General features: G+C 42.3%; 1 protein-coding gene across 16 annotated transcripts in view; it reads left to right on the plus strand.

The window, feature by feature from the left end:
• The window catches only part of ATP11B (ATPase phospholipid transporting 11B (putative)), an 82,455-nt gene that overhangs the window by 26,122 nt on the left and 31,222 nt on the right, over nt 1-25,111 (plus strand). For all 16 annotated transcript variants that reach the window (XR_014526346.1, XR_014526347.1, XR_014526348.1 and 13 more), the window contains exons 4-21: nt 3,662-3,742; nt 6,069-6,176; nt 6,386-6,514; nt 7,454-7,557; nt 8,752-8,799; nt 11,261-11,325; nt 13,015-13,096; nt 13,969-14,119; nt 14,921-15,118; nt 15,834-15,992; nt 17,174-17,349; nt 18,301-18,369; nt 19,948-20,021; nt 20,168-20,271; nt 21,322-21,503; nt 22,800-23,003; nt 23,264-23,417; nt 24,287-24,389. Coding sequence is in view for 10 of the 16 variants with exons in the window: in XM_083503938.1 (XP_083360064.1) it covers nt 3,662-3,742; nt 6,069-6,176; nt 6,386-6,514; nt 7,454-7,557; nt 8,752-8,799; nt 11,261-11,325; nt 13,015-13,096; nt 13,969-14,119; nt 14,921-15,118; nt 15,834-15,992; nt 17,174-17,349; nt 18,301-18,369; nt 19,948-20,021; nt 20,168-20,271; nt 21,322-21,503; nt 22,800-23,003; nt 23,264-23,417; nt 24,287-24,389 (2,191 nt within the window). In the remaining 6 variants the exon portion in view is untranslated. The remainder of the gene's footprint in view (nt 1-3,661; nt 3,743-6,068; nt 6,177-6,385; nt 6,515-7,453; nt 7,558-8,751; nt 8,800-11,260; nt 11,326-13,014; nt 13,097-13,968; nt 14,120-14,920; nt 15,119-15,833; nt 15,993-17,173; nt 17,350-18,300; nt 18,370-19,947; nt 20,022-20,167; nt 20,272-21,321; nt 21,504-22,799; nt 23,004-23,263; nt 23,418-24,286; nt 24,390-25,111) is intronic.

Consider the following 25,111-nt stretch of genomic DNA (forward strand, 5'->3'; position numbering starts at 1 on the left):
GACATCCTTTTTCCTTGTTTTGGTAATCTGATAAGTAGTTTCTCAAACCCCTGTCAATAAGGAGCATCCTCTATAACATATGAAGGAGAGCTTGAGAGTTAAATCATCTCTTTCTCCTCTGCTATTTATTTAATAACCAGTCAGATGGCAGGGTAGATTTCTCCCTGGCGACCTGATCAGCCCTCTTACTCGGTTGAGCTGGCCTTTGGGCTGCCTGTGCTTGGAGTTATATTGGCTGTTTTGCTGCAGTGCTGTAGCAGAGTATTAAAATGCCTCTAAATTGCTTTGCAATAACAGGTGCAACACCTATCAGGCAACCTAAAGTTTGAATATTGTCCAAAACTGCTAAGTAATTTCAAAGCGCACTTTAGACTGCAAAGTCATAAAGCACCCTTCTAGAAATGTATATGAGAGAGCATAATTTCCTAAGAGAGCATTACTGAAGTGTTCCTTCACAACCTTGATGTCTCTCAGTGATAGATAATAAATGTGCAGTGTAAACCTCAACCCACCCCTTCTACCTTTGGTCTAATGCACCTTTCCTCCAGTTGTAATATTGGGTCATGATATTGTCATTGCAGTCCATGACAAGGCAACCCTTTCTAAAGGTATTAGAACTGCTTCCTTGCCCCAGCTGTGTTAGGAGGGTCTTAACAAAAGTACTTCCTCATGGCATGGGCTCTTCAGCTTCAGCCTGGCACTAAACATGTCCCCTTGATGTGTCACAACCAGGAACAACTAGGACCAGCCTGTTGGATTCAGTGCAGCATGAGCTGTGTGGTAGCAGTAACTGGCCCCTAACAACAGGACACAAGTGTTGACACAACCTTTGCTTCCATCTTGTGCACATGCACACCCCTGGGCTTGGTTTGGTTTCATTTGTTTGTTTCATTTTGTATCATTGGCCAGTTCTATACTGGGTGATTTCAGAATACTCGCTGGGATTTCTGCATAAAAATAGTACATTAAAAATCCATTTGTAGCCATTTAATAATTTTTTAAAAAGTGAGGGCAAAGAGGGCGGGAAACCATGAAACCTCAGGTTCTCAATAAACGTGTTTAAAGGTTCTTTTCTCTCTTCTGGGTAGGCATTCATCCTGTCTGTGCAGGTTGGCATATAGTGATGTCATCTAGTTGTGAGTCATCGGGAACAGGCTTTCCTTTACACTTTTTATAACTTATTTCACAAGTTCTGTTGAAGCCTCTGCCCCTCTAAAAATAGATCTGAGAAAGAAAGGAATCCTGACATCCAGGAAAAGCTGGTTCATAAGAAAACACACAAATGTTAATGTTTGAGCAGCGAGTTCTATTGAACTGTATTGTCAATATGAACTACTTTGGCTCATTTGTCTCACTTTTCCGTACCGGTGTATTTCCTAGTTGGTACTTGAATGCTTTCAATTTCTGTCAGGGAAACAAATTGAAAAACGCAATTTAATTTGCAACACTTGTTCTGTTTGCAAATAAGGTTAGAATCAGTACTGGGATAATATTAACGGATTTCAGTGCATGCATACACACACACACACACACACACACACACACACTCTCCTCACCCCGCCCCCAATGAAATTGGCTTGAACTAGCATATTTCATTTTTTTATACCTCTTCCACAAAGGAGTTCAGACTGGATTTACAATGAAAACACAAAACAAAGCAAGAAGCCATCTAGCATACAGTTAACAAACAAAACAAACCCAGGAAACAAAAGACCGACCTAAATGCTCTTCAAACGATTGTACCTCATTCCAGTAGAGTGCTGACTGACTTCATGGTTGCAAAAGGGAAGTCCCATAGGCCACATTCATGCATGATGCTAAAGTTGGAAAAGGCAGACTGTGTGGCTTTCCAGATGTTGCAGGACTACAGCTCCCATCCCTGATTACTGGACATACCGGCTGCAGTTTATGAGAACTGGAGACATTTCACTCTTTGTAGAGCTTTAGAGCTCTGTAGATAGCATACAGGTTTCATGGCTTATCACGCACACTGGAATCTGCAGCCCAGGCTCTTTCAACCTGGCTGTTGGTATAGCCTTTGTTTTCATTAGAGATGCCTTAGATGCCTTTTGATGTCAAATGCTACTTACAAATTTAAAAAATACAAGTCCTTACGGAACATAAAGGATGCTGGAAAAGGTGCCTTTGGAGCATGCAAAATGGATGTAAATGAATTTGTAACTAATGAGTGCAGAATCTAGGACTCTTGGTGTAGAGTTGGAAACAACATGTCCTGATAAATGCATTGCTAGCCAACAGTTTCAAAGATATCCTTTCCCGCATGTTTGTGGTGCTGCACTTATGGTGGTTAGCATTAGCACCTGGGATTGTAAAAAGCTACAAGCCATTAGTCAAATCTGTGCTGTGTGAGCCCTGTTTCTGTGTTCACTGTATTCTCTCCTACACAGGGCTATGCTCGCCTCTTGTTCAGTGCCATACTACTTAGGTGCATGCTTGAATTGGTCGGTGCCATTTGCCTCAGTGAGTGGGTGGGAAAGAACTTAACTGGTGTCACTGTGTGGTTACTTCACTCACTTGCTAACATTATCTGCTGCATGCACCACACAGTCTTCCAGATGGTTTAGATTGACCACAAGGCAGCACCTCCCATGCCGCTGCATGAAAGTGTGACTAAGCTTGTTGTCAAAACAAATACCAAGTGGTACTTAGCTGCAAACTGATACCTAATAAGTAGGCAAGCCTTAAAACTAGTTCTCTACAAACAAAGCAATTTGGACTACTAACCCCCCCCCCCATATTGGCTCCTTTAAGTGAAACTTCAGTGTTCAAAGTGGATGACAGATTGTCACTACGTTGCCCTAAACTGTTTTTCAATAAAGATTGGCATATAGGATGCTAATCCTTGAAATTCCTTCGTGATTGTTTGCACAAAATCTCTTATTCTAGCTTCCTAGAGATGTGTTAAATCCTCCTTAGAGGTAGGAAGTCTCTTGGATTAATGTTAGTTTCTGAATAATTGCTGTTCCATTCATTTATTTTCTTGAAGACATGCATCATATCCTGCAAGATGGCGTTTTCTTTCCAGCAACATGAAAACAATAAAAGCAGAGCTTGTTGATATTTTCTGCTGCAGTTAGCACAACAGTGTTAATAGGGCAGGTTGTGATTGCCTATTTTGCAATAAGAGCAAAGGGAACCTGTTAGTTAGGATTAAGGTACATTGCTAGGCATTGTGCAACTTCAGTCTCTCTGTCATGCTGAAATCTTGTTTCACATGTGCCCTTCTCCCAGCAGCTCTGTGAGCAGTCCTCTCTGTGCTGAGAGTGGAAATCTAGGAAGCCACTTTTCAGACCTGTGTCCACTCCTTGTGCTCACCCTAGACTGATGGACACCACGTTTTCTTCATTCTCACTTGCTGTTGTCCTAAATGCTTCTAAAGCCCAACATGGCATTGGGGATGAGCCCTGCATTTTGATTGGTACATGCCTAACGTTCAACCAGGCTTTGCAGCCACTTGGAACCAGCATACCATTCCCAAAAGTTCATGTGGTAGAGGAGAAGAGTTGGGGATGGGGCAGAGTCAGTGCCAGTCACAAACATTGGCTAGCTACCAAGCCCAGCTAAGACTTGTAGAGCCCTGCGTTCAGTGTACTATTGTGGCATGTGCTGATGCTGTCTTCATCTTTGTTTTCCTCTCCAGCTTATGATAGATACACCTACAAGTCCAATAACCAGTGGATTGCCATTGTTTTTTGTAATAACTGTGACTGCCATAAAGCAGGTAAGGAAACACAGGTGCTTTAGAAGGTACTCGCTTAGGGCAGATGGACATGCTTTGTGTAATACAGAACAGAACATCCCTGTGTTCAGGTTACTTCCCTGTCTTCCAGAATGTGTAGGGCTGCTTCCCTTGTGTTGTGGCATCATCACACTGCAAAGCAGTGCTTAACATGATGTCATGATGCCACCCTATGCAATCCTGTATGTTGCAGAGGATAAACCTGCTACAAGAATGGCTTATGTGACCTGCAATTCTGACCTGAAACATGTCAAATTCATCATTTCTATGCACCAGTGAGTGGAGAATCTTGGGCAGAAATGGACAGTTGTGGAGCAGAGTCTAGATATGAGTTTGTCGTACATGTTCTATGGATTTGTCAGTTCATCTGAGATAGAATGGGAGAAGCTTTGTATGTAATGGAGCTCAGCCAGCCAAGGTCTGGGCATGTCTGCTGCTGTTGAATCTGTTTGGACCTTCATGAAATTTGAGCAGCATTCTACTAGACTCTAGCTTCTAGCTGAAAACAAGTAAATATGTTTTATGTTGCCAATCAAGCAGGTCAGCCTAGGGTTATTTTTGTCTCGCTGCCATGCAGTCAGTGACTCATATCAACACCCCTAAGTGGGCAGTGACAGACTCACCCCCAGTTTTTGTGCGAGGACTTTGTATGTCAGTGTGCATCATAAATTCTTATTTCCAGCAGCCTCACACTTACCCAGAGGAGTAAGTTCTTGCATAACAATAGCTTATGTACTGAGAGAGGCTATGCTGTATTTGAAAGCTGTACACATTTTGTTTTTGTTTTTGTTCTTCCCAGTCTCCAGGCCTATTGTAATTGCCTTGTCACAGCCTGTCACTGCCTTGCATTCAGTCAAGTTAGTGGTAACTAAGGGAAGACCAGACATCTGTGGCTTCCTCTAGACTCTCATGACCCTTCTCCAGGCATGCCTACAGAATTTCTCACACCAGCTCTGTCTTCTTTGGGAACATTTCTGTAATACACATGCTGGCCATAAATAAGGCAAAATCACTTGAGTGTGTCTTGAAGGCGGCATTAACTGTATTTGACAATGTAGTGGGAGATTCCACATGAGCTGAACTGCAACACCTAGCAGATTATCCCATTAGTGGACGTGACCTGTCCCATTTGTAGAGGACATGTGTCATAGCATGTCTGCAGGCAGGTGCTGTGATGGAAATTCTAATAAGTTTCTGAGGCTATCTGTGTCACCTCTTGCCTAGTGAATTTGAGTTGCATATCAACAATACAAAATACTGCTTATTTTTCCCTTCTTTTTCTATCCTAAGGCATTTTTTTCTCAGCCCAACTATCACAAAGCCATCTAAAAAGTTACGTTTCTGGTCATGGAACACAATTTAAAGTGGAAGCAACACCCTACCTAGAGCCAACTGGGCTGCCAGTTGCTGATCCTTGTTCTTGACTTGATAATGTTATACAGGTGACTCCCCATTTATTTGGGGGTTACAGTCTGGACTCCTTTGTGCATAAAGTTGTGTAAAATGGGGAGCACCCCCGGAAGAGTCTTCAAGGAGGGGCAGTGGGGCTTTGTTGAACTGCTCAGCTTCCTTGCCTTACAGCTGATGTGCAGGGTAGTGCAATAGCAGCAGCAGCAGCTTCCCTGCGTGTCAGCTGAGGAAGCCCCGCTTCCCCACCCCAGCTCGCTCAGCTTGATGTGCAGGAACCTTCGCCGTGCGTTAGCTGGACTGGTCAACCAAGCACTGCTGCCCCTCCATATTGCACAAACAAGCGCCACAGTTCATCTCACGTGAGCCAGAGGGACAGCAGAGCTTTGTCAACCAGCCTAGCTGACATGCAGGAAATAAACTTTCAGCTGAGCAACCTCAACAAGCCTCAGGCTCACTCCCCAGAGTCTGAAGAGGAGCTCCTCTTCGGGCTCTGGTGACAGCCTCCACGTGAGCTTGGAGGGGCAGCGGGACTTCTCAGCTGACACACAGGGAAGCCACAGCTGTTGCTGCGCTACCCCAAATGTCAGCTCTTAGGCTGAGCAGCTCAATAAAACCCTGCTGCCTCTCCAGCTTGTGAGAACAACCTGCCTGGAGCCCAGAGAGGACTTCCTCTTCGGGGAGGGTCTGTTTGTGAGCCAGGCAGACTCTCTAGGATGCTCCCCATTTCCAGTTCCCCAGCACTGCTCGTGTGCACGGTTGCGAGCAAATAGAATGTGCATAAATTGGAAGCTGCCTGTAGTTTTCAGCAAATCGGTTGCATAGGTGCTTTTTCTTAGGCAGTTATGTGTATTGTTGGCTTTCCCCTCCCCCCCAAAATGCTTCTTTGCATCTTTTCCAGGGCTATGAAGATTGGTTACGCCATAAAGCAGACAATGAAGTGAATGGAGCTCCAGTGTATGTTGTTCGCAGTGGTGGCCTTGTAAAAACAAGATCAAAGAACATTCGGGTATGTGTGTGAGTGGTGCAAAATGATTTTGAACATTTCAAAAGTGTGCGTGTATGTTTATATATGTGTGTGTGTTTTTGTGTGTATATACATGCAAATTAAAAAGGCAATTTAAAGGGCCATTGCTTTACATAGCGTGTGTTAATGAAAGTTACAAAAATATTTTTGTGAAGTTGTATTTGAACAGATTTTTTTGCCTGTCTTCTCAGGTGGGAGATATTGTCAGAGTAGCCAAAGATGAAACTTTCCCTGTTGATCTCGTACTTCTATCATCTGACAGAGCAGATGGCTCTTGCTACGTTACTACTGCAAGCTTGGATGGAGAAACCAATCTTAAGGTCTGTTTTCATCACCTTTTGTATACCTTAAGTTAGAAACACAATTAGGTTTTGTTTCCTGATAACTAAGATTGATATATTCCAAATCCCTCTTACAGAAAAGGAGAATGTTGAATTCCCCTTGGTGCACCTCAGAATATCAGAATCTCAAAGCATGTTGTTTAAACAAGGTCTGCATCAGTAGTGACATGACCTGGAGAAAAATGAACCTAATTTCAGTTATACCTGTACACAGTTAAAATAGCATGTGACAGAACTGCAATTGATGTATGCGTTTACGGTATTCTGATTCTGAAATAGTTACTACCGTCTGCCCTTGAAAATAATTTTATAACTCTCTATAGATGGAAGAATCTGTAAGAAAAGCATGTGCTGTGCTATGAACAAAACTGTGTGTGTACTACTGGCGTACCAGAGATGCAAGGCTTATGTGCATGTGATGATGTGTGCATTCTGTACACATAGGGGTCAGTAACTTGAGGGGATGGCTGCCCCACCCAAGATTGATATTCCGTGTTTGCTCATCAGTCAAAAGCCTGCAACAGTTTTATCAAGTGGTGTGCATGTAAATCACCTGATAAGCCTGTCATCTGCATTGCTCTGCTAAATGATGAGAAATCTAAACACTTTGGATTTCTGAACAGATGCAGCACAGTACAGCTGACTGATTTTTCAAAAGGTAATATGCACATTTTGGCAAGTTAGCACTTGACAAATCGGTGTTTATGTTCACTCAGTGTTGCTTTGGGAGCTGATGATGTACTGGAAAATTTAATATGCGGTTTGGAGGCTTAGTTGGTATCTTAACCAGACAGCTCTGTTTAATGTGTGTATATATATGTGTGTGTAAGTTGCAAGCCTATGTCTTTATAGCATTTGCACAATGTGCTGCTCATTGTTGTCTAATGGAACCTGAGTGGTTATTTCTTTTTATTTCAGACGCATGTCGCGGTCCCCGAAACAGCAGTATTGCAGTCAGTTGCCAATCTGGACAAACTTGTAGCTGTTATAGAATGTCAGCAACCAGAAGCAGATCTATACAGGTGTCATTTTTTATAATATATTCCCCCCCCCAAAGAGGATTTGGAAAGCAATGTTTATAGTGTTCTAAGGATTAGATGATTTTGCAGGAAACTCTTCTAGAAATTCTCATCTTTATGTGAATGCATGAGCTACTTAAATCTGTAAGTACAAGTAGAGAATCTTGCAGTGACAGTGCATACATAACATTCCTGACTTAAACATCCACTTTTTAAATGATAAACCTGGTTGCAAGGCCTGGCAAGGACCAGATTACAGTGGTGCCTCGCAAGACGAAAAGAATCAGTTCTGTGATTCTCTTCGTCTAGTGGTTTTTTCGTCTTGCGAAGCAAGCCCATTGACGGATTAGCAGATTAGCGCTATTAGCGGCTTTTAGCGGCTTATCTGCTGATTGGATCAGCTGATAGGCGGCTTAGCGGCTTAGAAAAAGGGGGAAAGGGGAAAAAACCAGCAGGAACTCGCAAGACATTGTCGTCTTGCGAAGCAAGCCCATAGGAAATTCGTTTTGCGAAGCACCTCCAAAACGGAAAACTCTTTCGTCTAGCGAGTTTTCCGTCTTGCGAGGCATTCGTCTTGCGGGGCACCACTGTACTTAATGTGGGGTAGTCAACATTTTTATACCTACTGCCCACTAATGCGTCTTTCTAGATGGTAAAATTTTCTTACCGCCCATCAGTGCTCAATGGAAGGAGGATTCAGCTTGTGCCGCAGAACCCCCTACCACCCACCTAGAATCCTGAAACGCCCACTAGTGGGCGGTAGGGACCAGGTTGACAATGCCTGACTTAATGGGTCAATTGATTTGAACATTCATCTGCATCACTCTGAGCAGCTGCAGAATGAGAACAACTGTCCCATAATTTTCAAAAACTCTGGAGATCTGTGTAGTTTCTTCAGCATTTGGAACAGATCTCTGCAACATTCTAGAATCCTTCACAAACCAGGAGGATTTCTTTGTCAGATCACAGGAGGGGGTTTATTGGTTTGTTTTGCTTTTGTTTTATTATGTATTTTGTGTGTTCGTTTCGTATTTATTTTCTTTTTTGGTCAGCTGCCCTATGCTCTTCGGATGAAGGGTGGTAGACAAATTTTATAAATAAATAAACATTCTCTTCCTTCTATTGCATAGTTTTTGCTAACTCGCAGAGCTGGAATAGAAGAAATATGTCTTTCTGACACATTAATCTCTTTTGCAGATTTGTTGGACGAATAACAATAAGTCAACAAATTGAGGAAATAGTACGGTAAGCCAAGCGTTGGTAAAGGTCATGTGATTTGCCTTGAATTTAAACAGCATGTGTTTACAGCAGGGCTCCACAGCTTGTGAACCACCAAGCTGGGGGCAATCCATCAGCCACCAGGGACTCAGTAAATGGCTTGAAGCTCAGTGATAGAGCACATAATTTGCACATAAGACTTTTCCAGATTCAGTGCCTCGCATCTCCAGTTCATAGAAATGCTTTGTAAAGGCATCTTCCTGAAGCCTTGGTGAAATGCTGCCAGTACAAAATACTGTGCAAAATGAGCCGAGGACCTGGCTCTGTATGGGACAATTTTGTGTTTTTGCTGCCTGCCTGGGACTGCCCAGATCAGACATAGGTGTGGCTGCTGGATCATGGAGGCATGAGCTGCAGTTCCTTAACTGAGTTGAGTTAAATTAAAAAAAAAACCACCCTCTAATTTATGCTAAGCCCATTCAGTTTGATTACATGAACTGGCAATCTCGTGTAAGTTAAGCTTGCAAAAAGTGTGTTGCAACTCTGTTTTAAAGACTTGTTTTTCCTCTTCCGGACTTAGGCCAAACTCCTGAATGGAGTTTGGCTCTGGCATACTTTACGCTAGCATTATTTAACCCATTGTAACTTATGCTGGCTTCCCACATTTAGGATTGCCCCCTAATTTCCTTCTTTTGTGCTACTTGAAAAATTTGGTGTATTTATTGAAACCACCAATCTTCTTTGACAGGTATTCATAACAGAATTAAAACCCACAAAAAATCTCCTGGATCAGGCCGTAGGTCTATTTTAGTCTAGCATCCTACTTCCTCAGTATTTTGATAGCATTTTTATGAGAAAATGACCATTTTAATTGTGTAGCAGAGAACGTTCAGGTAGTTAGTAAAGAATTTGCTTCCTTATTCCAGAGCTTGTTTTGCTAGCACATAAATACTTTTAGGGAGTGTGCCAACTTCAGTTCCAGTGCTTCTTACATAATCTTGGACAGCTAATTAGGCTTTCTTTGTGGCAGAAACTGTGAAGAGGTGGCTACAGGTTGTGACTTCTTTCTGCACTTAGCAATGCCATGAACTGCTGCATCCCAGCTTGACCAGTTTGGAGTGAACTAACTTGCAAAGCCAGTTTTTATTTCTTGCTGATAAGATCCATTAATCATGTCAATCCTTTAAGAAGATGTATCTCTCACATATATACCAATCCTGAATTTACAAATGTCTTATAGAAACTGTTTTTCCCTAAGTAGACTGCCCCACCACTAGATGAAATGTGACCTAATGCAATTGATGATTGTTCCCCCATTTATGCCTAAACGACTTGGTTTCTGTGGACAGTCAATCAGAGAAGTTTCTGGTGTGCGCCATGCTTCTCTCCTAAAGCAGCTTACAAACAAGTCATTGCACCAACATTCCCCATATCTTTCCTCTCTGGCGTGATAGCTGTGGGAAAGAGACTGACAACACTCATCTGGGTAGCGGCCTTATTTGACCGAGGGCCTCCATTTACTGACTTAACTCTCCTGGAGTCATAAACACATCCTTAAATACTGGTACAGTAGTTACTGGAACAGCAGGAGTTTCAAGCACCCAGGGGTATCTGTTAAGAGTAACTGCAGGAGTTGGAGTTGTTACTCCTTGCAGTAAAAAATAACACAGAACTGTAATTTTACAAGTTCAACCCCCTGTTTGCAAAGGGAAATGAAATTGTGAGTAGCCCAAGGTTTGCGTCTTGTTAAATGGTAGGATAATAATGACGTTCTAAAAGAAACACAAGCTAATACAGCCACTGTTCAGTGCTGTGAGCATTACATGCAGATGCTACACTTGCTACAGGTACAAATAATCCTGGAGTTACTGCAGGAAATGTGCAGCTAATTAATGTTGGATGAATTTATTGAAACCAAATGTTCTTTAGTTCTTAGACGTGCACAGGAGAATTAAAAGTCCTTCGGGATCATGCCATAAGTCCATTTTAGTTTAGCATTTTTTTTCCTCCAGTGGCCAGTCAGATGCCTGCAGGATACTCAGAAACTAGATTTGAGGATCAACAGCAGTAGGAGACTGCCACCCCCCATCAGCTGGTATTTAGTAGCCTCCACACCAGCGAGAGTCCATATAGTGTTAAGACGTCTATCAAGGGCAGTCTTCCATTAACTTGTTGTAGCCCCTTTTATGAACAAGCTATCTTAACTGCAGTGTATACCTCCTTCCTCTCCCTCCCCATTTCATCTTCTGTTTTGAGTTGCTTTAGGCAAAATAGGAATGTTACCTGTTCTGTTTGGCTCTTGACTGTTACCAAGGATGAAATGTTACGCATAGCTTTCTTCACCTTGAATGAACCTTAGTTTTATCCCTGTTGTTTATTCTCATATGGTGCAAGTTGCATTTTGGAATTGGTGGAGTGGACATCTAAGCAAATGGCTGTTGATATACTGTGTTCTGTCAACATAAAAATTGAGCTCTTTCTTTTTCAGACCTCTTGGACCTGAAAGTCTCTTACTTCGTGGAGCAAGATTGAAAAACACCAAAGAAATTTTTGGTTTGTAACCACATAAGTATTTCACAAATTGCTCAAAGATTCTTGAGGCAGGTTCCCCAGAATGTAGTTATCTCTTGAGCATCAGTCAGAGGGGAACACTTTGGTGTACCTTGAATCATCTTCCCACTCTCCCTTTGAGTAGGCCACTGGCATTGCCATTCGCCAGCATAGCCTGAGTAATCAGGGTGGCTTAAGGGCCCACACCCATAATTATTAATGTACAGTTTCTACAGACTGCTAAAATAGTCACAGACTAAATGTGCTGCAGAAACCCAACAGACCCATCAACCAGAAATGCAGTTACCAGCCCCGCAAAGCCTCCTTTTAGAATAAAATGTCTGTCTGGCTTCTAAAAACTAACAGAAAGGTTGGAGTTGGTCCCTTGGGAAAGGAGTTTCACCGACTTCCTGCCATTCCAGAGATGGCCTTGTCCCAGGTACCACCGTTCTGCCAACCATACTTTGACTCTGGGTGAACACAGAGCAGAGCCCCTTAGGAAAAGATAAGAGTTTGCCATATTCTGGACACAAACAATACAGGGCTTTTAAAGGGCAAAAGCAGCACTTTGAATTGGACTCTGAAACCAACTGAAAGTCAATGAAGATGTTGCAAAACCAGCATATCTACATTTGGAATGCCTTAATTAATACCCTGGTGGTTATATGCCTGACCAGCTGTTTCCCAAGCATGTTTCAAAGAGTGAAAAAGCTGATGCAGTTTTGTGGAGCATTTGACTTGGGTGGCTGTTACTTTCAAAGCAAATTTCATGTGCAACTGCAGTATATTAGATGAAATGTAATAATAATGATAATTAATACTTTGATGTATTGCCTGCCCTTCACCGTAAGGTCTTGGGGTGGGTTGCAGCAATTTAAAATACAATATTGAAAACAGTTGAAAACAAATGGCAGTCACAAGAGTAGTCTGGGTCCTAAAAATCTCTCTCTCTGGGGTCAAAAGCCTGAGTAAAGAAGTCCATCTTCAGTGTGCAACGCAAACTGCTTAATGAAAATGCTAGACACAACTCTTCGGGGAGGAAATTCCACAAATGAAAACTTTATGGCTGACGGGTTTCACATACCCCTTGTATAATGGCTATTAGCACAGACTTCAGAACAAGCTCACAATAGGACTTAAATTGGCTGTGTTTGGACATAACTTTGTACAAGGCAGGCCTGTTCCCCCCTTCTGGCATGACCATGAGAAGAGAAGAGGCTGCTTCCTCCATTTAGATGCATCACAGTTCAGCATAAGCAATGGTTAATCCAGATTATAGTTAAGATTAACAACAATTAGTTGAAATAAAACAGCTTCATAAACAATGGTTAGCAGTTGGTTTTCCCCTAACCATAGTGAGCAACAGTTAGTCCATAGTTTGGGATGGCAAAACAAGCTGCAGTTAAATTAAAACAGAAGCAATAACTCTCAGACGCCTCCTTACAGCTGTTGCCGGAGGCAGCGGTGGTGGCAGGGAGTGTGCACTGCAGCTAGTTCTCATGACGCCAAGCTGGGATTTAGCTTTGTATCTGAACAAGCCCACAGTTTCTCATAACAGAGTATTGCTACAAATCTAATGTTTCTTGTATGGCTTTGCAGTCGCAACGATAAAAATAGCACTCTGCTTTTTTTCTTTTTTAATCAGCTCATGCTGCAGATACCAAGTCTAAACATCGATTTTGTTTGTTGTAGGTGTTGCAGTGTATACAGGAATGGAGACGAAGATGGCATTAAATTACAAGAGTAAATCACAGAAACGATCAGCAGTAGAAAAGTATGTGTCCTGCAGATTTTCACTGACTGGAAAATTGTAATGCTTTAGAAGTTCTCATAGGGTATTGTAAGCTGCAAAACTGGAAGTTTTAAGTGCTAATTTTCGGGGGAATGGAAAAAGAATCCTATTGTAATCTCTTATGTTTTTGAAGAGAACTGAGGTGTTGTGCTGGAAAATGACATAAGAATTGGGCCTTCTATATTTGATGTGAAGACAGGAGTGCCTGGCCTGCTCTGGTCCATGGGGTCACGAAGAGTCGGACACGACTAAACAACAACAAAAACAAAAACAATATTTGACGTAGTCCAGAGTATTTTAGGACTGATCAGCCGTGTCTACTTGCCCTTCACTCTCCAAGGATTTGCTTTGCTGCACTTTCTGCTTAATGAGCCTGTCCTTCCAAACTCCCCCATAGCCATATTGTCTTTCCAGTCCCTTTTCTCCCTAGGTTGGGAACAGAGGATTTCTCCTCCTGACTTTGCATCCCCTGTTCCTCATAGGGAAGAGCAGCGTTCTTCTTGCGCAACCAGAGATGGTTAGAAACAGGAGGGGAACGTAAGACTGAACAGTTCTTCCTTTCTTCTGTCCTGAGCAAGATAATCTTCCTCTACTGTGGGCAATTTTGACCTCTGGCTACAAACTAGAAGGTCATATTCACGCAAAGACCGAATCACCCTCTTATTTTTTAACTGGAGTTGCTTTTTATCTCCATCCACAAACATGCATGAGGATGTGTTTTTGCAGCAATGTATGGTTGTGTTTGAATTGTGCCCAGTCTTCCATGCTTGCTAATGAAGCTTTTTTCACAGGGTTATTGCCATCCTGTGGATATTTGTGCATTAAATGGGCACCCACCAATTTTGTTTCCTTAGGTCTATGAATTCCTTTTTGATTATCTATCTAATAATCCTCCTCTTTGAAGCAATCTTGAGTACAATATTGAAATATGCCTGGCAGTCTGAAGAAAAGTGGCATGAGCCTTGGTATAACCAGCAAACTGATCATGAAAGAAACAGCAGCAAGGTACAGTTTAAAATTATGTGCACATTCTAGGTGATTTCCGCCCCCCGCCCCCCCATGCTGCCTTGCCTAGTACTAGAGGGATGTAGTCACACTGGTTAGACAGTTACTTGCTCAGAGATTCCTTCTCTTCACTTCTAGGGAGCAGTGCAAGAAAGTAAGTTTCCCAAGTTTGAGAGACAGTCCATTGTTACAAGCCATTTTGCACATTGAGTAACTGATACTGGCATTGGTTTGTGCATGCACTAGCCAAGTCTACAGAGGCACATTAGCCTATGAAGTTAGTACTGCAAAAGGATTTCCTAGGAAAATGGTGCACTGCATCCTAGGTGGCACTTTGCAAAGGGTCCAGTATTTCATAGCAAAGGTGTATTTTAAGATGTGGCACGGTGGTTAGGCTTACATTGCAGAGAGTTGAGTTCTGTTCCTGACTGAACCACAACAAAGCATACTGGGTCATCTTGGTTCTGTTGCTGTCTCTCAGATTAACTGACCTCACAGGGTTGCTTTGTGGATAAAATATGGCAGTGGGGGGGGGCAACCATGGATGCCGCTCAAAGCTATCTGAAGGTGGGATGCAACTATAACCTAAATAAAATAAAAACAAAATAATCATCCCAGTTCAAAGCTTTTATATAAACCCAAACAGAAAGGTTAGCTTTTCGAAGGAGGTGTTGCAGTGTCCATTTGATAACAAGTGACTAAAGGACAGTGGGGCATTTTGCAATGATTATTATTTCTTCTTAAATAAATATGTTTCACTTTCAGTCTGGTGAATAATATTTCTCTTTCTTTCTCATTCAGATTCTGAGATTTATTTCAGACTTCCTTGCTTTCCTGGTCCTTTACAACTTCATTATTCCCATTTCACTGTACGTGACTGTTGAGATGCAGAAATTTCTAGGATCTTTTTTTATTGGTTGGGATCTTGACCTCTATCATGAAGAAACAAATGAGAAGGCCCAAGTGAATACTTCAGACCTCAATGAAGAGCTGGGACAGGTATAGAATGGATGTTTCAATATGATTTCCCCCACCCAGGTTCAGAACAGTCTATAATTCCAGTATCTGCTGAATTCATTCTAAAGTTGTTATTGATCAGTGATTTTGTGTACTTACTTTGCATTACCTATAAGCAGAGTGATGCACAATTCACACAAGCATGGGAAAGTTGCAGAATTTTGAACTGACATTCATTATCTTGAGAACTTTAGTTTTAAAAAGCCGCTTACTACCCCTTAGAAAATGTGTAGAAATCTCTGAGACCAGAGAGAATTCAATGGGATTTTTAGTTGCTGTGGGTTGGGGCTTCAATGCGATGCAATAGTGCCTTGATCCTTTTTATTACTCACTGACGGTAGAACAAATTGTATAGCACAGAGTAAAACAGTTTTGTACATTCAAAACTTATGCTAACTTTCCATAATGCAGGTTGCAGAAACCAGAGAACTGTGTTATCTTGATGTGTGTTTGTGTGTTAGGTCAACAGTGTTGAGCGATTCATGATAGACAAAAGAAAGTACTTTTATGCACTGAAGGTGAGAGAGTGGCTTTTCCCCAGTGTTTTGCTATGTAATGGGATTTGAGTACTGCTCTCGGTTCTGCCTTGTGTCCTACAGATCACATCAACATTTTGTGTGCAGGTGGGGGAACAGGCAAAGATGGTTTCACTGCTTCTAAACTTATTTTTCTTATCTCTCTTCTCAACTTACCATAGGTGGAGTATGTGTTTACAGATAAAACTGGTACATTAACTGAAAATGTGATGCAGTTTCGGGAATGTTCCATTAATGGTATAAAGTACCAAGAGATCAATGGCAAACTGGTTCCAGAAGGGCTGATTGAGGATGTTCCAGATGGAATACAGCCTAGACTGGTAAGATTTTCTCCCAGTTTCAATTGATTAATGTCTCATGTAATATTCCAGTTAAGTAGCTTAACACTCCTCAAGATTGTGTTGCAAAAGTGTTCAGTAGGAGAACTGAATGATCGTTGAGCAGAGGTTTAGGTGCTTTTTTTTTGAGGGACAGTGAATTGTTTATATGGAGAGAACAGCCAGATGATGTGCACGCTTACTTCGAACAGTGTTCCATGGGACATTTTCCAAGTTAACGTTCATTGGATTGGAGTCATAGAATCATAGAGTTGGAAGAGACCACAAGGGCCATCGAGTCCAACCCCCTGCCAAGCAGGAAACACCATCAGAGCACTCCTGACATATGGTTGTCAAGCCTCTGCTTAAAGACCTCCAAAGGAGGAGACTCCACCACACTCCTTGGCAGCAAATTCCACTGTCGAACAGCTCTTACTGTCAGGAAGTTCTTCCTAATGTTTAGGTGGAATCTTCTTTCTTGTAGTTTGGATCCATTGCTCCGTGTCCGCTTCTCTGGAGCAGCAGAAAACAACCTTTCTCCCTCCTCTATGTGACATCCTTTTATATATTTGAACATGGCTATCATATCACCCCTTAACCTCCTCTTCTCCAGGCTAAACATGCCCAGCTCCCTTAGCCGTTCCTCATAAGGCATTGAGTCATGCATCTTGAGCCTATCCATGTTCTTGCTTGGAAGCGAATCTGATTTCTTGCAGTGGGGCTTTACCCCAAGTGAGTGCTGCATAGGAGTGCAACCTTTAGCAAGAGCGACTATATATGTTGTGCATCCTCTTGGCTCATTTTTGTGTGAGAGAGACTTCTAGATTTTGTGAAATGTGGCCTTGTGTATTGCCCAAGCTCACAATACCACTGCTGCAAAGGATTGGTAGCACCACGTTTGCTGTAAGATGCAGATCCACTATAACCCTGCAGCACTTAGGATATTTTATGATGTCAGGTTGGATATTTCCAAGGTTTGGCAGTAGACAAGTGTCACAGTCTTAGGGTTCAGGAGAAGACAGTGATTATGTTGTTTGCTGAGAAGTTGCTTCTCTTCCCTTTTGGTCTGAAAGTTCCGCAGGTTTTAGTAACTCCTTTCTTTAGAGAAGAATAAAAAGCATTGCTTGTCAATTTTGTGTTAACTTGTATTAATACCATGTTTTGCCTTCATGTTTTAAAAACAGACGGAAGAGGAAGAAATCTTCCTGAAAGCGGTTTGCCTCTGTCACACGGTACAAATTAATAATGACCAAACTGACGGCATTTGTGACAGTCCTTGGCGTAGCAATGGCATATCCTCTCAGCTGGAATACTATGCCTCCTCCCCAGATGAAAAGGCTTTAGTCGAAGCTGCCCGCAGGTGAGGATTAGAAGCCAAGGTTCTGTGCATTATTTAGCAGGCAAAAATGGCAACGCTGGAGAAGTTGAAACTTGCATCGTTTGTCCCGTTGAGCCCAGAAGAGCAAGGAGAGTGATGAACCAAGCTTTTTGCCTTTCCTTGATTTAGCTCATAAAGCAAGCGTAGCTATTGGAGTGCCAGTCAGTCAGAGTATAACTTTCTTTAATATCTCATGGGGCCCCTGGAGCAGCTATGCATAATGAAGTAGTGACTCAAGGTCATCATGCAGAGGAACTTTGCACAAGGCCAGATCTCTGGCAGGAGGGTAGCAGTGACTTTTAGCCCCTTCCTTTCCTCTTCAAGCTATAGCCCTTCCTCACTGGTAACTTTCCTTTGATGAAAAGGTGCTTTTGAGACAAGGTCAGCTGGAACGTCAGCCGCCAGTACTGTTTTTGTATGATGTATATACAAATATATACAGAGGGGGTTATTGTTAGAGGTTTTTAATTATTACACGGACTATTTCATTGATAGGACAAAGGACTGTATTGAAATAATATAAAACTTAATAAAACAATAATTTTCCAATACAAAAAAATTGCAGCTTACAGCTTTTAGTCAAAATGTAGCTCCTGAGTAATGAAATAGACGCACCATGATATTTAGAGGAACCAAAAGATTTGCAGGAGAAATGTTAGAAAAAGAATACCAACCCCAAACAGCTCAGTGATCTCTGAGCTTGATTAGTGGCCAGTGACACAGAAGGGGAAATTAAGAAGTATTACCGATTAGCTCTATGTCTGGAATCACGATTGCTTGTACAATGACTTTAATTCTTCTTTAAAATATTGTTTTATTTCTAAGATAATTCTTCCTGCTGGAGCGGGGCAGTATGCTTATTGGTATTATCCAAGCAAATTGTTTTCATGGGGACACTTTTTTAAACTGACTTCTTTCTTCCAAATTTTTAAGGGTTGGTGTTGTGTTTACTGGAGCAAGCGCAGAAAGTATGGAGCTTAAAAGCTGTGGAAAGCCAGAAAGGTTAGTAATTAAGCAGTAATAATGTTTCTCAGACCGCTAAGATTCTGTAAGGTGTCTCAATCAGTGTTGATACATCAAACCAATCTGCATTATGCCCTCTTAGCAAAAAGCAGTTTAATTGGCTTGCCTTTAATCTCAGAGGAGAACTCTCTTTGGCAATCACTCGAAGCTGAGTAAGATTGTCTTCCATAAACACGGTTTTAACAGTGATTCCGTAAGTGACTGTGGAGGCCAGTTCTGGATCCACACATCCTTCCACAGTGGGGACATAGGTTTCCAGGTGGGAGTTGATCACAGTGAGGGTTTGCCAAGCGTGCCGCCGCATTAGCACATTTCTCCCTTTCCTGAGTTCGAGCATCTTCAAAGCCCATGACACCTTTGGTAAAGGCTGTTCTCCAACTGGAGAGCTTGCAGGCCAGTGTTTCCCAGTTGACAATGTTTATATTACTTTTTTTTTTAATTTGCCTTGAGAGAGTCTTTGTTGACCACCAGCAATACGCTTTCCATTTTCAAGTTTAACTGGAAACTCATTGGGCTCCTAAGTTCAGTCTCTGGCATTTCCAGTTATAGATTCTTATATATTAGGGTGGAGGTTAAACAAGACTTAGTTAGATGGGCCATTGGTTGGACTTATTATGCCTATTGATCAGTTTGTCCAGTTATGTCATATTATTCATAAATGACAAATGGAGGCAGGCCTGAAGGCAGATTTGATTGCAATATCTTCACCATAGTTAGCTTATTTAGTCATTATCTATGATACATTGCAACTGCATGAGGTGGGGGGGAAATGCCAATTATATAATATGTTTGCTTGAAAATATGATAGCTGTATGTCGGTCACAGATACATTCTTGTCTGATTGGCAGTGGCTCTTCATAAGCCACGAACGAGAAGCTTGTTGCTTTTAACTGTCGCTTGGCAGGTCACAGCTTTAAAACATTCTAGTGTTTTAAAACACGTTCAGATAAATATGTAGCGAGCATTCTGTTTGTTCAAAGTGTATATTCTAATATACAATGAAGAGAAGTGTGTGGTCCTAAATTGAGTTCCTCCAAAGGAAAGGAATTCTGAAAACACAAGGAACGTAGACTAGATAAATGGAAGAGCTTTGGTAGAAGGATTATATCTAGAAACATGCTTGTTTCTGTACACGTATTCCCTTTTTCTTCACCTGCCACTTGAGTCTCAGATGCCCCTTGAGTCTCGGTTAAAAGCTGCTCCCTGTTCCTGCAGCCACCCAGTGTCTGAGCTGGGAGAATGCTGCTTCTTTTCTCCAGCCTCATCAGTACAGCAGCAGGCATGTAGTTTTATGTAGCTCTCTTGTGGTTCTTTAGATTCAACAATTTCTAGAGGAGTAGCTGCCTTAGTTTTGGGCAGCAAACAGCAAGAGTCTTGAGTATCTTAAGTAACTAACAAACTTATGGTACGGTCTGTAAAAACTTGTGCCATAATAGATTTGTTAAGTCTTTAAGGTGCTACAAGACTCTTCGTTAGGTTTTACAAGTAATACTGTATTGATATTTTTGCCTTCAGTTTTTTAATACATACTGTAAACATGATCTTTCCCTTTTGAAGGTACAAATTACTACATGTTTTGGAGTTTGATGCAAATCGCAGAAGAATGAGCGTAATTGTAGAAAGCCCATCAGGTAAGAAACATCATGCATTTTTATTGCTCCTTACCTTGCTTCTTAAACCAAAAATTCCTGCATCAGCTTCCTTGTTGGGGACTCTTCTGGATGCTGAACAGGTTACTATGAACTGTAAACATGATTTACACTTAAATCCTTTGCAGGTGAGAAGCTCTTATTCACCAAAGGTGCAGAATCCGTTATTCTTCCTCGCAGTACAAGTGGAGAGGTAGAAAAAACCAGAATTCATGTGGATGAATTTGCTTTGGTATGTAGAAGTGGGGTTTTTTTGCTTTTCTTTCAAATTTGCTAGTAGATCTACGTAAAACTTCTGCCAAAGTTGAGAACCAGTTAGTGCTGTGGTTGACACAGATGACTTATGGATACAGAAGATTGATGACTGTTCAGTGTGGGTCTAAGAGCTAATAATAATAATAATAATAATAATAATAATAATAGTTTTATTTATTTATACCCCACCCATCTGGCTGGGCTTCCCCAGCCACTCTGGGCGGCTTCCAAAAAAATATTAAAATACTGTAATACATCAAACATTAAAAGCTTCCCTAAACAGGGCTGCCTTCAGATGTCTTCTAAAAGGCTGGTAGTTGTTGTTCTCTTTGACATCTGGTGGGAGGGCGTTCCACAGGGAGGGTGCCACTACCGAGAAGGCCCTCTGCCTGGTTCCCTGTAACTTGATTCATACATGGAGGATTCCCCGCCCCTTGCTGTCTCCTTCAGGGGCTTGTCAGCTCAGACACCCAGGCAGGGTTGAGTAAAAGTTGAATTTGTGTCAGCTACTCCCTGCTGATAGGCTTCTATGGCCACTGTCATTCCCGTGATGTGAACGCCTTGAAAAAGTGCCACTCCCTTGCGAGAGGCCAGAGCAGTGAGATGGGGGCTATCCCTTTTTTTAATCTGAATAATAATAGAATGAAAGCTGCCTTGTCCTGAGCACCTGCAGATTATGGTCAACCAGTTGTATTGTGGAATTGGTTTTTGCGTTGCTTTTGTCCTTCAGGTGCTCTTCCTACCCTTTCTCTTCATTTTGTTTATTGCAAGATATGGGGCAACAACAGGCCTTTGGGTGTCAATCATTTATTTATTTCTGTACCACAAACGCATATAAAATATATGCCACGTACAAGATCTCATTTAACACCACATGGCAAACGAAACTAAAGCAAAATACATGAAAGAGAGTAAAGTAGAGAATGGGTCACCACCCAGCTTGTAAATAAACAGTAAATCATTTAGAAATCTGATGGATGTCAGCTGAACCTATCTAATGCTGAGTAACCCTTTTTGCTTTTCACAGAAAGGATTAAGAACTCTGTGTGTAGCTTACAGAAAATTCACCGCTAAGGAGTATCAGGAAGTCGAAAAACGCCTTTTTGAGGCAAAAACCGCTTTACAACAGCGGGAAGAGCGATTGTCGGAGGTGTATAACTTTATAGAAAATGACCTGGAACTACTTGGAGCTACAGGAGTGGAAGACAAGTATGTACTACCTGAACTAATTATTCGGATGTGGGACTTCTGCCCACTGCAGGGCAGCTTGCAAATTAATCTGTTCCATGCAAATTGGGAATTGGTTCCCTTCCTGTGGGGGTGGTCTGAGCATATATCCCACCCCTCAATCACATGATAAGCTGTGTGGAAGTAGCCAGAGTCTGTGATGCTTCTCACCCTCTCAGAATGCAAGAGAGTACAGTCAGGGCCATTGCACCTGTAGTTGCAAGTGCAGTAACTTCGCTCTGAACTCCATACTATCATGGGAAGTGAATAGGCAGCATGCAGTTTCTACGTACTGGGCTGAAATCAATGCTCTCGGCATCAAAACCTTGGGTGTTCAGTGGCTGGAAAATCGTAATTGTGTGGCTGTGCTATATACCTTATGCCAGCCAGCCTGACACTAGAAAAAACGCCTGGCAATAGTCCTCCTTGGGATTGTCCTCTGACCACTTCGGTAGCAGGCATGAGCATTCATTGAATTTGGTGAAGTATGTTACCAAATACAAATGTTTAAAAGTGAGGTGTGTAAAGGCTTGGTGTAGTAACCTAAGATAATGGGTGCCTCTTGAAGCTAGTGCAGGTATTATATACATAATATACATACATAATATGCATTATAAGCTCTACCGGTGAAAGGTAAAGGACCCCTGACAGTTAAATCCAGTTGGAAACGACTCTGGGGTTGCGGCACTCATCTCGCTTTACTGGCCGAGGGAGCCGGCGTTTGTCCACAGACAGTTTTTCCGGGTCATGTGGCCAGCATGACTAAGCCACTTCTGGTGAAACCAGAGCAGTGCACGGAAATGCCGTTTACCTTCCCTCTGGATAAGGTACCTATGTATCTACTTGCACTTTGACGTGCTTTCGAACTGCTAGGTTGGCAGGAGCTGGGACTAAGCAATGGGAGCTCACCCCTTCATGGGGATTCAAACCGCCTACCTTCCGATCGGCAAGCCCAAGGCTCAGTGGTTTACACCACAGCGCCACCTGCGCTCTACTGGGGCCTGAAACAAAACACTGAACTTGGTATTAAAACTGGAATTCAGAGAATTTGTGGAGGGTTTTTAAACATTTGTGGTTGGAAAAGGCATGCTTGAGAGTGTGCGGACTGCGGATAGGATAATCTCAGAAGCCAGAGCATTTCTAGAATAACTCTTCCGGTGATTTGAGAACAGGGCTTCTTTAGCAAAACCAGACTAAATCAAGCACGGGGAGACACATTGTAATCATAAACAAATCAGTTGTAGCATTGTTGACGAGAATGGCTTGTTTTACTTTCAGACTCCAAGACAAAGTCCAGGAAACCATAGAAGCGCTCCGGCTGGCAGGTATTAAAGTGTGGGTGCTCACTGGCGACAAGCACGAAACCGCTGTCAGTGTCAGTTTATCTTGCGGACACTTCCATAGAACCATGAACATCCTGGAACTTGTGCAACACAAATCAGACAGTACATGTGCAGAGCAGCTGAGGCAGCTAGCCAGAAGGTAAAATGCTGTGCTGTGTCCGGGTGGATAACGTTAACAGCTCTTAATGCAGAACTCTCTCGATACATAAATAAGCCAGTCGCTTTGCATCTCCCATCTTTCCGGCATGACTCTTCACCTGATGCTACCAAGCCTGTTGCTTTGAGAAAGGAGAGGGGATCTTTGTCCTTCGGGTTCTTTTGAGGATTTGGTCTTCAGCAAAAGGGGGTGGGGGTGAGGAATGGAGTGCAAGCAGTAACATTTCCTCCTTCCCTTGTTAGAATAGAGGAGGACCATGTAATCCAGCATGGGCTGGTGGTGGACGGGACCAGCCTCTCCCTCGCACTCAGGCAGCACGAGAAGCTCTTCATGGAAGTCTGCAGAAATTGCTCTGCCGTCCTGTGCTGTCGCATGGCGCCTCTGCAGAAAGCAAAGGTAATTTGCTTAGGTTGCAGGGTCATCTGGCAGCCACGATCTGCTGTGGAGGCGCCCTCAACACTTGTAGCATCCTCTGTTATTTATTTAATGCCTTGCTAATGGACTGGTTCGGGACGCGGGTGGCGCTGTGGGTTAAACCACAGAGCCTAGGACTTGCTGATCAGAAGGTCGGCAGTTCGAATCCCGGTGACGAGGTGAGCTCCCATTGCTCAGTCCCTGCTCCTGCCAACCTAGCAGTTCGAAAGCATGTGCAAGTAGATAAATAGGTACAGCTCTGGAGGGAAAGTAAACAGCATTTCTGTGTGCTGCTCTGGTTCGCCAGAAGCAGCTTAGTCATGCTGGCCACATGACCCGGAAGCTGTACGCCGGCTCCCTCGGCCAATAAAGCGAGATGAGCGCCACAACCCCAGTCGGTCACGACTGGACCTAATGGTCAGGGGTCCCTTTACCTTTAATGGACTGGTTGAGAGCCAAACAGCAGCATAGCCACGCCCTTCCTATCTCCCATTCAAGTACTCTATACTGATGTAGTCTGTCGCACTTGAATGGTTATAGAGCAAGCCTGAAACTTGCGAAAACATTACAGTCCACATTCTTACTCTAGGCATCAAAAATTTGACTTCCAGCTACCATCCAAGAATACATTACTCCCTTAATCTGCGTCTGGAGAACAGAGGGGGTAGGTCCTTACCCCAAGAAGCTTAAAGTATTTTTTTAATGTATGCAAGCTTTGGTGGATTCTTAATCACTGTCCTGCGTACTGACATTGCTAATGGCATTTTGTATTTGAGCAGCTCCAAAAAAAACAACAACCCCAAAAGGCAGTACTTGGGGTTCCATTTTTTAAAACCCTTTTTTCTGTACAGGTTGTGCGGCTGTTGAAAACCTCTCCAGAGAAGCCTATCACGTTAGCTATAGGAGATGGAGCTAATGATGTGAGCATGATACAGGAAGCTCATGTTGGGATAGGTAAGAGCCTTCTTGTTGTGCAGTTCTATCTAGGTTTTTTTGTTTTGGAGTCTTCAGAGTCTCCTTGCATTCAATAAGTGGAGTTATGATACGTATCTGCTCTGTGCACGAAAGACCTGGGGGATAAACAAGAGACTCTGTCTGCACACGGATGACATATAAAAATGTATTTATAGCTCCCTTTTAGCCAAGGTTTTCTTCTAAAGAGGCTTACAATTTTTAAAGCAAAGGTATGATATAGTTTAGAACAGCCTTCCTCATGATGGACTACATGGAATTGGCAGAAATGACTGGCAGAATCCGAGATCAGGGAGAAGAGGTGGTAGAAGAAGATTGGAAAAAAATTAAAGACTATTTGCAGAAATACTGTAAAATTAATGAATGTTAAAGAGATGTTGGATTGAAAACAAGCGGTATTGGTAAAAAGATTAACAAGAGTATGTAAATATGGATTGATAATGGTGGAAAATATATATTTAAAATAGGTTAAGATGTTGAGCAAGGACAAATGATAGAGGGTAAGGACTTGCTGAACTAAATATCTGAACTGGAATACAAAAAGGGAGGTGTGAGGAGGTCAGGAAACTAGTAAATGAAGTATAAGATATGAAAATATTGATTTCTTTCTTTTTTATTCTTCTTTTTAACTGTTTTCTATTTTGCATTTTTCACGTGATTTGTTTTTGTATACTTGTAGCTCTTTTTTCTTTTATTAGGGTTAT

Source organism: Podarcis liolepis (genome assembly GCF_965112155.1).
Source record: "Podarcis liolepis genome assembly, chromosome: 5".
NCBI lineage: Eukaryota > Metazoa > Chordata > Lepidosauria > Squamata > Lacertidae > Podarcis > Podarcis liolepis.